Source organism: Doryrhamphus excisus, linkage group LG15 (genome assembly GCF_037039965.1).
Source record: "Doryrhamphus excisus strain RoL-2023G ecotype Guam linkage group LG15, RoL_Dexc_Guam_v1.1, whole genome shotgun sequence".
In the NCBI taxonomy this organism is placed as follows: domain Eukaryota; kingdom Metazoa; phylum Chordata; class Actinopteri; order Syngnathiformes; family Syngnathidae; genus Doryrhamphus; species Doryrhamphus excisus.
This window is the reverse complement of record NC_136371.1, coordinates 18,467,501-18,480,165: the sequence shown is the minus strand read 5'-3', so window position 1 is coordinate 18,480,165 and position 12,665 is coordinate 18,467,501. Positions and strand designations below refer to the sequence as shown.

General features: G+C 48.5%; 1 protein-coding gene across 1 annotated transcript; it reads right to left on the bottom strand.

Moving 5' to 3' along the window:
- Positions 1–270: 270 nt before the first annotated feature.
- Positions 271–12,528, bottom strand: kcng1 (potassium voltage-gated channel, subfamily G, member 1). The gene is made up of 3 exons (XM_058051416.2): positions 12,469–12,528; positions 4,276–5,088; positions 271–2,414 (listed from the first exon to the last, which is right to left on the bottom strand). Exons 2-3 carry the CDS (start codon positions 5,044–5,046, stop codon positions 1,644–1,646), a joined length of 1,542 nt encoding a protein of 513 aa, XP_057907399.2. The 5' UTR covers positions 5,047–5,088; positions 12,469–12,528; the 3' UTR covers positions 271–1,643.
- Positions 12,529–12,665: the final 137 nt, after the last annotated feature.

The window sequence follows — 12,665 nt, the reverse complement described above, 5'->3', positions numbered from 1 at the left end:
TGGATTTGACTTTTTCATTCACAAAAGAAAAGGACAGAAGATAAACAGAAGATAAATACACCAAATAAATGACAATCATGGAACTCATTCATTTTCATTACTTCACTATAGATTTTAATGTGCACATTTTCTTGGCTTTTTATTTGGAATTTTCCAAGCATTTCAGTGGAATCATCTCAACACAAAAGTGTCATTTAGTAGCATATATTAAATATTAAAGAAGAACGTTTTTTGATTTTTTAAAGTCGTTACATAGGGAAAAAAAAACCAAAAGTTGGTGAAATATTATGGGCATGAAGTCCTAACATTAAAGAAAAAAGTCATATTCAAACAAGAAAAGTGGCAATTTCACGACAATACACATTCATAGAATACTACAGAAAAATATGTTGTTGTTTTTGAAAGTTGCAATCAGAACTCATAAAGTTGTCGTTTTGATGTTATCTGGTTGGGGAAAACTTGCAATATTATGGAAATAAAGTCATAATATTATGAAAAGAAAATGTATGAAAATAAAGTTTTAATAGTTGCAAAGTTGAGATAGTTGAGAAAATAAATTTGACAAGAGTAAAGTCCAAATATATATATATATTTTTTTTTCAGTCATATCCTCATGAAGAAAAACGTAGCAGTTTTACCAGAATAAGAGGGACATTGACATCAGAGCTGAAGGAAGAATAGAATCCATCCGTAATAACGAGTATAATCATAATGGATGATGATAAACATGAAATGAATACATGAAATAATCATAGAATCCACCTGAGGACACCTGCCAACGTGGGCGTAGTATGCACGATGTACGCTATACGTATACCTAATGGTGTGTCCCCGCTACTAATGCTGACTCAGCAGTGTGCCTCACCGCTGCTACAACATTGGTTCTGTGGCTGCTGTGTTGTTAACAACATACTTGCCAGCTCCGCATGCGCTTTCAACTGTTGTTTACATCCCTGCTACTAATGCTAACTGAGCACTTTCTGCCTTAACGCTGCTACAACATTGGTTCTGCGGCTGCTGTGTTGTTAACAATACACCTGACAGCTCTGCATGCGCTTTTAACTGTTGGAACTGACAACATTGGCTCTGTGGCTGCGGTGTTGCACAATAGAGAACATTGGTGAGTTCAGCGTGCGCTTTAAACTGTCATTGACAACAAAGTCTTTTAATGGCAGCTCCAATGCTCGTTGGTTCTTTGGCTGCTGTGTTAATACACTTGCAAGGTCTTCATGCGCTGTAAACAATGGTTGGTTCTGTGGCATCGGTGTTGTGTAATACGCTCGCCAGCTGGGCGTGCGCTGCTGCCAATGCCGACTGAGCAGTTTGTGCACGACTGCTGTTACACCATCGCTTCTGTGGCTGCCGTGTTGCACAACATGCAGTAGTTGCAGCTCTCCAACATTGGTTGTCAAGGAATGAGCATGTGGAGAGTTAGTTTAGGGGAAGAAAATGAAGCCGTTTGTAGAAAGTAGGAGTGGTTTTCTTCTCCGGCGATCTCCTGGCTCCGCCTCTTTGCGCTAGAAAGAGAGCACGTGTGGTGTAGCTGCTGAGCATTGTTGGAATGGAAGAGGATGAGGACGTGTCACACGAGAAGGCCGCGTCCTGCGAAGACTTCTCCTCCTCACCTCCCTCAGTCGTCCCCGTCAGTCGTCCCCGTCCGGGGCGTCGGACGTCCCGATGGGGAAGAGCATGTCGCTCTCCAGGGAGAGGTTGCTCCCCAAGTGGCCCCTCAGCAGGAAGTGCGTCCTCCTCTGCAGGAGCCTCTGCTGCTCCTGCTTGAGCTCCACGTAGGAGCGGGAGAAGGTGTGGAAGATGGAGGTGACGGGGAAGGCCATGAGGAGGATGCCGCTCAGGATGCTGCTCAGCGCCACCACCTGGCCCGGGATGCTGCGGGGCACCATGTCGCCGTAGCCCACCGTCGTCATGGTGATGACGGCCCACCAGTAGGTGGCGGGGATGCTGGTGAACTCCTGCGCGGCGGCCATCTCGTTCTCCATCAGGTAGAGCAGCGGCGAGTAGAGGGCGATGGCCACGCACAGGAAGAGGAGCAGCAGGCCGAACTCGCGCGTGCAGCGGCGGGCCGTCAGCCCCAGCGTCTGCAGGCCCAGCGAGTGGCGGGCCAGCCGCATCACGTAGAGGATGCGCAGCGCCCGCAGCACGCGGAGCACCAGGCCCACCTTGTCCAGGTAGCTGGTGCCCGAGGCGGGGCGGCGCTCGGCCGTGGAAGCGGCGTCCACCAGCAGCGTGATGTAGTAGGGCAGGATGGCCAGCACGTCGATCAGGTTGAGGGGCTGACGCAGGAAGCTCAGCTTGGAGCGGTCCTGGATGAAACGCAGGGAGAACTCCAGGGAGAACCAGGCCACGCACACCGTCTCCACGATGAAGATGTTGTAGCACATCTGGGAGCACGTGCCCTGTGCGAACACACACACACACACACACACACACACACTGGAGCTTGACCGCCACCAGGGGGAGCTGCTGAGACATTCGTACTTAAAGGGGACCTGTGACGCTCACGTTGGCCCTTGGGGGACCCCTGGAGAGCAGTGACACACCATAACCCGCACACAAAGCTCTGTAGATCTTCTAGAACGTGCACCTATTCTAGCTGGATTTCCTCCTCGTGTGCGCACTCTATAATGCTACACAGACAAGCGCTTACCTGACGACATAAACTCATCAGGACTCCGATGAATCGTTACTTTCTGACCGCAAGCAACGTCGGGAAGGCATCAGACTCCAGTAACGGTCCAGCTCGGCCATATTTTTCTCCTCACCTGGAATCTGCAACTCCAACCACTTCTGGTGGCCTCTTCAGATAAGTCTGCTGTCCTTCAAACCGGGAGAAACATTTCCTGGCAGCCGCTAGCGCTAGCTCGGTGCTAACACGGTGCTAACACGGTGCTAACACGGTGAAATCAGAGCAGTGAAACAGTGCAGGTGTACAGCTTGTGTCCGGGAACGCCCATATAAGGGAACGCCCATATAAGGGAACGCCCATATAAGGAGGTCCGTCTTTTCAGGCTCTTTCGCACCTCATGATCATCTGTTGGCATGGATTAACACCGGAATCCAACATTCCATCCCCATTCATAGGTCAGAAATGTGGGAAAAGCATCATAGGTCCCCTTTCATAATAATGATTATTGCTAATAACTTCATCTAATAACTTTACTGTTGATAGTTGCAATGGTCATTGAAACCAGTCTTCACTTTAGGACCTTAGCTACTGTAAATTAGGGTATCGGTACAACGTTCGGCTGCACCGATCCACCTGTCAACCTCACGCTCCCGCCTTCCTTCACTCGTGAACAAGACCCCGAGATACTTGAACTCCCCCACCTGGGCAGGACCACGTTCCCAACCCGAAGGGACCTCTCCACCCTTTTCCGACCGGGACCCATGGCCTCTGATTTGGAGGTGCTGAGTCTCATCCCAGAAGCTTCACACTCCGATGCAAACCGTCAAAGCCTGAAGACGCCATCAGGACCACATGGTCCGCAAATAGCAGAGATGAGATCCTAAGACCCTAGGAGCGTACTACCTCAATGCCTTGGCTGTGCCTAGACAGATGAGATCCTAAGACCCTAGGAGCGTACTACCTCAATGCCTTGGCTGTGCCTAGACATTCTGCCAAAGGGCAGCCTTGGCAGAGGCCAACGTTCACCGGGAACAGGCTGGACTTCCTGCTAGCAATGCCAACCAAGCTCCTGCTCCGGTTGTACCAGGTCCCAATGGCGCATCGTAGCACGCCACCAATCCCGTACTTCCGGAGCAACCCCCCAAAGGATGCCGCTAGGGACACGTTCAAATGCCTTTTTCCAAGTCCACAAAGCGCATGGAGACCGGTTGGGCAAACTCCCATGCACCCTCCAGCACCCTCGCGAGGGTCGAGTGCTGGTCCAGTGTTCCGGGACGAAAACCACATTGAAGCTCCTGTAGCAGAGGTTCCACCAACGGTGGTACCTTTCTCTCCAGCACCCTGGACTAGACCTTCTCAGGGAGGCTGAGGAGTGTGATCCCCCTAAGGTTGGAACACACCCTCCGGTCACCCTTCTTAAAGAGGGGGACCTCCACCCCGGTCTGCCAGGCCAAAGGTACTGTTCCCGACTTCCACGCCATGTTGAAGAGACATGTCAGCCAAGACCGTCCCTCCATCATCATCAAACAGTCAGAGCTGTTTTCATCATGTAAGAAGAAAAATAGCTATTTTGAAAATAAAATGTAATATCAAAAATGATCCCAAGAGCAGCAAAGGAGGCGCGTACTCACCGCCTCCTCCTCCCTCCTCATGGCGGGCATGGTGCTGATGGAGAGGTTGACGGCGGTGATGGTGACGAACAAGACGGACAAGCAGGCGAAGATCTTCCCGGGGAGCCCAGAGTGAGGTCTCTCCACCATGTCCCTCAGCTCGGCCATGAAGGCGCTCAAGCGGGACTCGGCCGGACGCCCCTCGCTGTCCGACTCATTGGGGTCCCGCGGGAGCTGGTCCTCCTCGGCGGCACGCTCCACGGCCTCCAGTTCCTCCAGGCGGCGCTGCAGGCGGCGGCGGCAGCACCACTCCAGGCTCTCCTCGGGCACCCCCCAGTAGAGCAGCTCCTCCCTGAAGGAGAGGGCGCACATCTCCCTGAGCGAGCGCAGCTTGCCCGCCCGCAGGAAAGTCAGGATGGTGCGGAAGGCGCAGGGGCTGCGGTCGAAGAAGAACTCGTTGCGAGCCACGTCGTAGTCGTCGCACACGTGCATGATCTCGTCGAAGCTGCCGCACAGGTGCAGCCGGCCCAGGCGGGACAGCGGGAAGTCCTCCAGGGTGGTCCAGGGGAGCTGGTAGCGCACGCCGCCCACGTTGATGATGGCGTGGAGTTTGCGGATGTCGGACAGTGGCGGGGGGCCGGCGCGGGGGGCCGGCCGCGCCCTCCTGTAGAAGGCTCCCTTGCGGGCCTCCTGCGCCTGCGGGGGCGGGGTGCCCAGGGAGGTGTCGGAGGCGCAGCTCAGGGCGCTGTAGTCGTAGTCGTAGTCGGAGCCGTCGCCCGCCAGCGGGGTCATCTTCACTGGCCTGCCGACATCCTGGCACGCAAGCGCTGTCACCTGCACACGCAAACGCCACACGTCAGCGTTCCTTCAACAGCGACACCTTCTTCATTTGTGTCCTGATGATTATTTATTTTAATATTGTGATGACGCCCAATATTACCACATCATATAAAAGAACATATTTTACAATATTTGACATCGTATCATTTATTGAATCATTCAACATGCTACTAAAAACGCAATATTTTTCCTTCCGATATTACCAGTTCATTCCCCCAAAAGACCACTTTTTCAACGTTTTTATTATTCTTGTGATATTTTCATATTATTCTCATATTTTGCCGTAATATTACAACTTTAGTTTCTTTTCTTTCTTTCATTTTTTTTGATTCTTTAAAATTAGCTGATTAGCTAATCAGGCTAGCTTATAAGGCGAGCGAACGAGCGATCTTCGATCTACAACGGATTTTTTCTTCTTGCCTTTTCTCTTCCGCTTCTTCAAAAACTGAACCACTGACTGGACCAAGCTAGCCTTGGACTTGGACTTCCAGCGGCGGCACCGGAGTGTTTCTTTCCTGCTGACTAGCCTTTCCTGCTAACTAGCCTTTCCTGCTAACTAGCCTTTCCTGCTAACTAGCCTTTCCTGCTAACTAGCCTTTCTTTCCTGCTGACTAGCCTTTCCTGCTAACTAGCCTTTCCTGCTAACTAGCCTTTCTTTCCTGCTAACTAGCCTTTCCTGCTAACTAGCCTTTCTTTCCTGCTGACTAGCCTTTCCTGCTAACTAGCCTTTCCTGCTAACTAGCCTTTCCTGCTAACTAGCCTTTCCTGCTAACTAGCCTTTCTTTCCTGCTGACTAGCCTTTCCTGCTAACTAGCCTTTCCTGCTAACTAGCCTTTCCTGCTAACTAGCCTTTCTTTCCTGCTGACTAGCCTTTCCTGCTAACTAGCCTTTCCTGCTAACTAGCCTTTCCTGCTAACTAGCCTTTCCTGCTAACTAGCCTTTCTTTCCTGCTGACTAGCCTTTCCTGCTAACTAGCCTTTCCTGCTAACTAGCCGACCGACGAGACGCCACTATGGCTTTCCCTTCTCGAGGGGCTTTCTCAGCCACAAGAGTTTTGGAACGTCAGACGTGGCGGTCACGTGTTAGCATTAGCCTGCTAGCCACGGTGAGCCTGTTCAGACGCATTGTTTTAGCTTTAGCTTTTAGCTTTAGCTTTAGCTTTTAGCTTTTAGCTTTTAGCTTTTAGCTTTTAGCTTTTAGCTTTTAGCTTTTAGCTTTAGCTTTTAGCTTTAGCTTTAGCTTTTAGCTTTAGCTTTAGCTTTAGCTTTTAGCTTTTAGCTTTTAGCTTTTAGCTTTTAGCTTTTAGCTTTTAGCTTTTAGCTTTTAGCGTTTAGCTTTTAGCTTTTAGCAGCGTCTACTGGCGTACATGCTAACTCATAGCTAAGTCATAGCTAACTCCCTTTTGTGCTTCCATTGCAACTCTTTTCTCCTAATATTTGTCTTCTCTTGATTGTAGGAACATTTCTGCTGGTTTTAGTTGCCTTTTCTTGTCAAATGCTATTTTTAGAATGTGCTGCAGGCCAATAAAAGTCCGAGCTGCACTGGGCAACCTTGGTGCGGTCTTGCTGGCGGAAGGAGGAGGAGTCGGCTGAGTGAAATGGGAGCAGTGAAGGCTTATTAGACACCTGCACCATCTTGCCATCGTCGCCATCTTGATTACAGTGTTGGAGATTACAGAGGATAGCAGCTTCCGGCAAGGCGCCCCCAGAGATCGTCATGGCCGCCTCGTTGCCTGAGGAACGCTTTGGAAAAGGCCAGCTCGTGTGTCAGAGAACTTCAACCATGGACTGCACCACACTCAAGGCCGGAGGACATGGAATATTCTCAAAATATCCAAAGCCAAAGCCTATCCCAGCTGTCCCAGGGCACATATACACAAACAAGCGCCCCCAAAATTGAACGAGTTCTGATGACAATTCCTAAAATGTTCATCCGAGTCCTTTCAGAAGTTGGGAACAAGAAATTATTTTGAAGCCAAAGAGCCAAACAAACAGATAAACGCAGGCAAAACATGACCTCTGTGCTGGGCCAAGGTCACAGTGACATCGTCCACAGCTACGTAGCACTTGAATTGAACAGAAACGACGTAGCATGCGGATAATCAGGAATCAGGAATCAGGAATCAGGAATCCAGGACCAAATCCGGACCAAGCAACCATTCAAATGTGCATCGTGAGAAGGTCAAAGGTTAGGAATACACCCACAGACGTGCACGGGCCTACGCCGCCTCCCACTGCATTCAATCCCACTCCCCCCCCCCCCCCCCGCCCCGGCCCCCCCGGGCTGGTTGAGTCCTCGCTGCTGCGCTTTTTTGGTCTCTCCGCGCTAACTGGGGTGTTTTGGTTTTTTTTCCCAGCATTTTCCACACAAGAAGGAAAGTGCGAAGACGCGATGATGGAAGGGATGATGGAAGGGAACAAGGGTGTTACCTCCACCACCTCGACGGCGCTCTGGCCTGGCCTTCGGGATGCCAGGGAACCTTCCCTCATGTTGACTCACTGGCTCGCGTTGGAGCGCTTTCTTCTTCTCCCCCTTCTCCTCCTTCTCCTCCTTCTCCTCCTTCTCCCCCTTCTCCCCCTTCTCCTCCTTCTCCTCCTTCTCCTCCTTCTCCACTACCAAGGAAAGCCTTTTAACCCAGAGCCGTTATCTTTCTTTTCTACAATATTCACCAAAACTCATTTATATTCACTGAAAACACTGTTGTTACAATGTCAACAAAAACACCTATGCTATGCTAAGCTAATCCCAGACTACATTTTCTACAATATTCACCAAAACTCATTTATATTCACTGAAAACACTCTTGCTACTACGTCAACAAAAACACCTATGCTATGCTATGCTAAGCTAATCCCAGACTACATTTTCTACAATCCTTGAAAATGCCAAAGTTGTCAGGAAAAGAGGTTCCTTCATGACGTGTCAAGGCTAAGTAGCTTTAGCATTTTAGCCTTAGCATGGGTAACGTCTAATGTGTAAAAAACTCGGGTGGAGCCACTAAGCGTGGCGGGAAAAAGCCTGTTATGCTATGCTACAATGCTACACAGACTAGCGCTTTAGCTCCATGATTTCCACTAAATAAAGACAGTTAGGACACTGGTAAACTGGTAAACTGGTAAACTGGTAAACTGGTAAACTGCTACTTACCGCTGGCTCTTCTTGGTCTCCCACAGCCCCCAGTAACGGAGGGAAGGTGGGGGCTAGTCCAGCTGCATAGTGGCCCATGTTGACTAAACAGAAGGCTTTTCTTTGGAACCCCAAACACTTGTGGCTGATGGGGGCGTCCTCTAGGAACTGCTGGAATGGATTGTGCTGAGCTTTGCAGGCAGAGAGAAAGCGAGAGTGAGAGCGAGAGAGAGAGAGAGAGAGAGAGAGAGAGAGAGAGAGAGAGAGAGAGAGAGAGAGAGACGAAGGCCAATGGATGACTAAGATGGAGGAGTGTGAAGGAAGTGATGCGTCAAGGACAATCGGGCAGATTCTCGCCCATCTGTGCGTGAGTGCAAGTCGACAACGAGGCTCCGACATATTGGCCCTCGCACGGGCGGCCCCCCTCGCACGGGCGGCCCCCCTCTGGGGCGGCCCCCTCGCACGGGCGGCCCCCCTCTGGGGCGGCCATCGGAAACCGGAGTGCGGTTCCGCCTGGCTCCACTTAAAACGCCGACCGCGACCGCTTAGCGCCGCTCTCTTCGTCCTACCCCAACATGAAGTCACTTCCTGTCCTCTAACAGTCCTCTAATGGACTCTATGGACGCTGTTTCCGGCAATGATGTGCCCCCCCCCCTCCTCCCCCCAGGAAGACACTTGAATCCCGAGAGGAGTCCAAGTGGAGACTGAAAGCCAAGCGTTGGCAATAAAGTCATGACAGCCTGAAGACGAGACACTTGACTCATGTTGGCACAAACGGCAGAAAGCCAAAGAAAAAGGAAAGAAGAAGAAAGAAGTTGAATTCCAACGGGAACTGTGGCAACTAATAAACGCAAGAATAAAGGTTAAATACTAAATATTATATATAGAAATAGAAGATGTTATCATTTTAGTAGCACACAGTTGAAATATGAAATATTATGGGGAATATCACCTCATTTATACTGAAATATTTATACTGAAATATTAGTTAGAAGTATAATTAATCATGAATGAATATAAGTATAAAAGTCAGAGGATGGGAATAAAGAAGAAAGTTGGAAAATGTCAAAAAGCAGCAGAAATGTGAAAAATAAAGTCAAAATATGGAATATCAGGAAAAATGATAACATAAATCATCTAAACCTAATTTTACATTTTCAAATATATGTTTTCATTTATTACATTACTAAGTATCTCATCTTCCTAATCATTGTCTGGACCCCCCCCCCCCCGTTACTAAGTATGGCATCTTCCTAATCCTCATCCTTGTAGTGATGCTGCCCAGGGATCAAACTGCCAGGAGTTAAAAGTGGAAAAGGTCATTAGTTGGTCCCATCACGGCCGTAATGACCTGGGGGGGGGGGGCGGTGGGGTGTGGGGGGGGCTGATGATTTATCTCCGCTTCAAACTTTGAGGTGCTGAGGAACCTGCCGGCCAGGAAGGAGCATCTCCCATGGATCTCAAAGATCCTCTACAACATGATGCTCTGCTGTTTTTTACGACCACTACTACTACTTCTAATACTACTACTACTACTACTACTACTACTACTACTGCTACTGCAAACACGTCAGTCCTCTGCTGTTTTTAAGGACCAACTGCAAAAACACTTGTCAAAGATCATCTACTGTGTTTAAGACAGGAGTGCTCTGCTGTTTTCAAAAAAAGGAATCAAAGATCCTCTAGATCAGGGGTGCTCATTAAGTCGATTGCTGGTTGATTGCGGCGTGACATTAAAAAAAATATCATCCTAGCATCCATCCCCGTTACTTGATTGACATACAGGACAACCAATCAGATGACAACTGAATTTTGACCTTTAGGTCACCGCTCATGCGTAAACAACGATGCAAAGTGCTAAGCTAGTCGGCGAATTGCGTCAGATTTGAAGCCCTCGCTAAAGTTTATGGTCACTAAAATGAGTGAAGTAGCTGGACCAAGTAAAAAAGCAAAAACATATCACTTCCATACGGAATGGGAGGTGGACTTTTTTTTTCACAATGTCTTTTTCGAAGTGCGTTTGCCTGGCTAACCTGGCTAACGTGGCTAACCTGGCTAACCTTGCTAACGTGGCTAACCTGGCTAACCTGGCTAACCTGGCTAACCTGGCTAACCTGGCTAACCTTGCTAACCTGGCTAACCTGGCTAACCTGGCTAACCTGGCTAACCTGGCTAACCTGGCTAACCTGGCTAACCTTGCTAACCTTGCTAGCCTGGCTAACCTGGCTAACCTGGCTAACGTGGCTAACCTGGCTAACCTGGCTAACCTGGCTAACCTTGCTAACCTGGCTAACCTGGCTAACCTGGCTAACCTGGCTAACCTTGCTAACCTGGCTAACCTGGCTAACCTGGCTAACCTGGCTAACCTTGCTAACCTGGCTAACCTGGCTAACCTGGCTATCAGCAGCTACTGTCCGGACTATGCATCCCTGGCTGATTCAGTTCAGTGCAAGTCATCAAAGTAAACTCAGGTAATTAGAAAAAATGTTAATAGTTAATTATGTGTGTTTTGCAATATTGGCTCATTTGGTTATGTAAGGTACATCAACATACATTGTACGTACAAATAATCCTCAATACATTTGAAAATAAATAGATGTTTTGCATTTTTGTAGTGGGTAGATCATTTTGACTCGGTCATTTTAAAAGTAGCTCGCATGCTGAAAAAGTGTGAGCACCCCTGCTCTAGATGTTGGGATAGCATTTAGCCTACTGCAAAAATATGGCTGAAAGATCCATACATGCAGTACTTTTGTGATGCTGATGCAGTACTTTGAGGTGTATGAAGTACGGGCAGTACTTTCCTCCCTATTGTGATGCTGATGCAGTACTTTGAGGTGTATGAAGTACATGCAGTACTTTGTGTGTTGTGCTCTTGCACTGAAGCAAGGTCGCCCACGCTTACACGTTTCCACACGCGTCGTATTCATGGTATTCATGGTATTCATAGTATTCATGGTATTCATAGTATTCATGGTATTCTTTGGCCCGATCCGCCAGAGCAACAAAAGCAAGCAGAAAGTACAAGACGCCTTGGTCTGCCACGATGACGTTCGAGGCTAAGCTAGCATGGACCTGCTGAAGCACAATTCAAGCAAAGATCCTCTCTAAAGCCAAAGATCATCTATGGACAAGGAGCGCTCTGCTGTTTTAAAGAACCAGCTGTAAAAGTAGTCAATCAAAGATCCTCTATATGACAAGGAGCGCTCTGCTGTTTTAAAGAACCAGCTGTAAAAGTAGTCAATCAAAGATCCTCTATATGACAAGGAGCGCTCTGCTGTTTTAAAGAATCAGCTGTAAAAGTAGTCAATCAAAGATCCTCTATATGACAGGAGCGCTCTGCTGTTTTAAAGAACCAGCTGTAAAAGTAGTCAATCAAAGATCCTCTATATGACAAGGAGCGCTCTGCTGTTTTAAAGAATCAGCTGTAAAAGTAGTCAATCAAAGATCCTCTATATGACAGGAGCGCTCTGCTGTTTTAAAGAACCAGCTGTAAAAGTAGTCAATCAAAGATCCTCTATATGACAGGAGCGCTCTGCTGTTTTAAAGAACCAGCTGTAAAAGTAGTCAATCAAAGATCCTCTATATGACAGGAGCGCTCTGCTGTTTTAAAGAACCAGCTGTAAAAGTAGTCAATCAAAGATCCTCTATATGAGTAGAAGACAGGGACTGCGAGATAACAAATAAGTTGGAGTTGGAGAGAAACGGCCGACGCCAGGCTAAGCCCCGCCCAGCCATGTGGCTGTGATGCCGTGATGGGTTAGCATGTTAGCATGTTAGCATCTGGCGGTCCGTGTGCATCCACGGGTTCAAGAGAAAGAAAAGAAGGACGTGTACACACAGGTATACAAAGGTACACACGGGTACACACAGGTGTACACACAGGTGTACACATGTACACACAGGTGTACACACAGGTGTACACATGTACACACAGGTGTACACACAGGTGTACACATGTACACACAGGTGTACACACAGGTGTACACATGTACACACAGGTGTACACACAGGTGTACACATGTACACACAGGTGTACACACAGGTGTACACATGTACACACAGGTGTACACACAGGTATAGACATGTACACACAGGTGTACACACATGTATACACATGTACCCACAGCATAGGCATAGACATGTACACACATGTACACACAGGTACAGACATGTAGAGAGAGATATAGACATGTGTACACATGTATAAACATGTATACACATGTATACACATGTACATGTACTCACTGTGACTTGAAACGGGATGAGCTGTGTGCTGGCTAAAAGATTCCCAAAGGCGAAGGAGGAAGAAGCAGCAGCTTGGAGGATGATGATGATGATGATGATGATGAGGATGAGGATGATGAGCAACAGGCTGCCCCCCCCCCTCCCCCCTGACATCACAAGTGGGATGTGCGGCTGAAGCCAAGCTTCGGCTGAGGGCG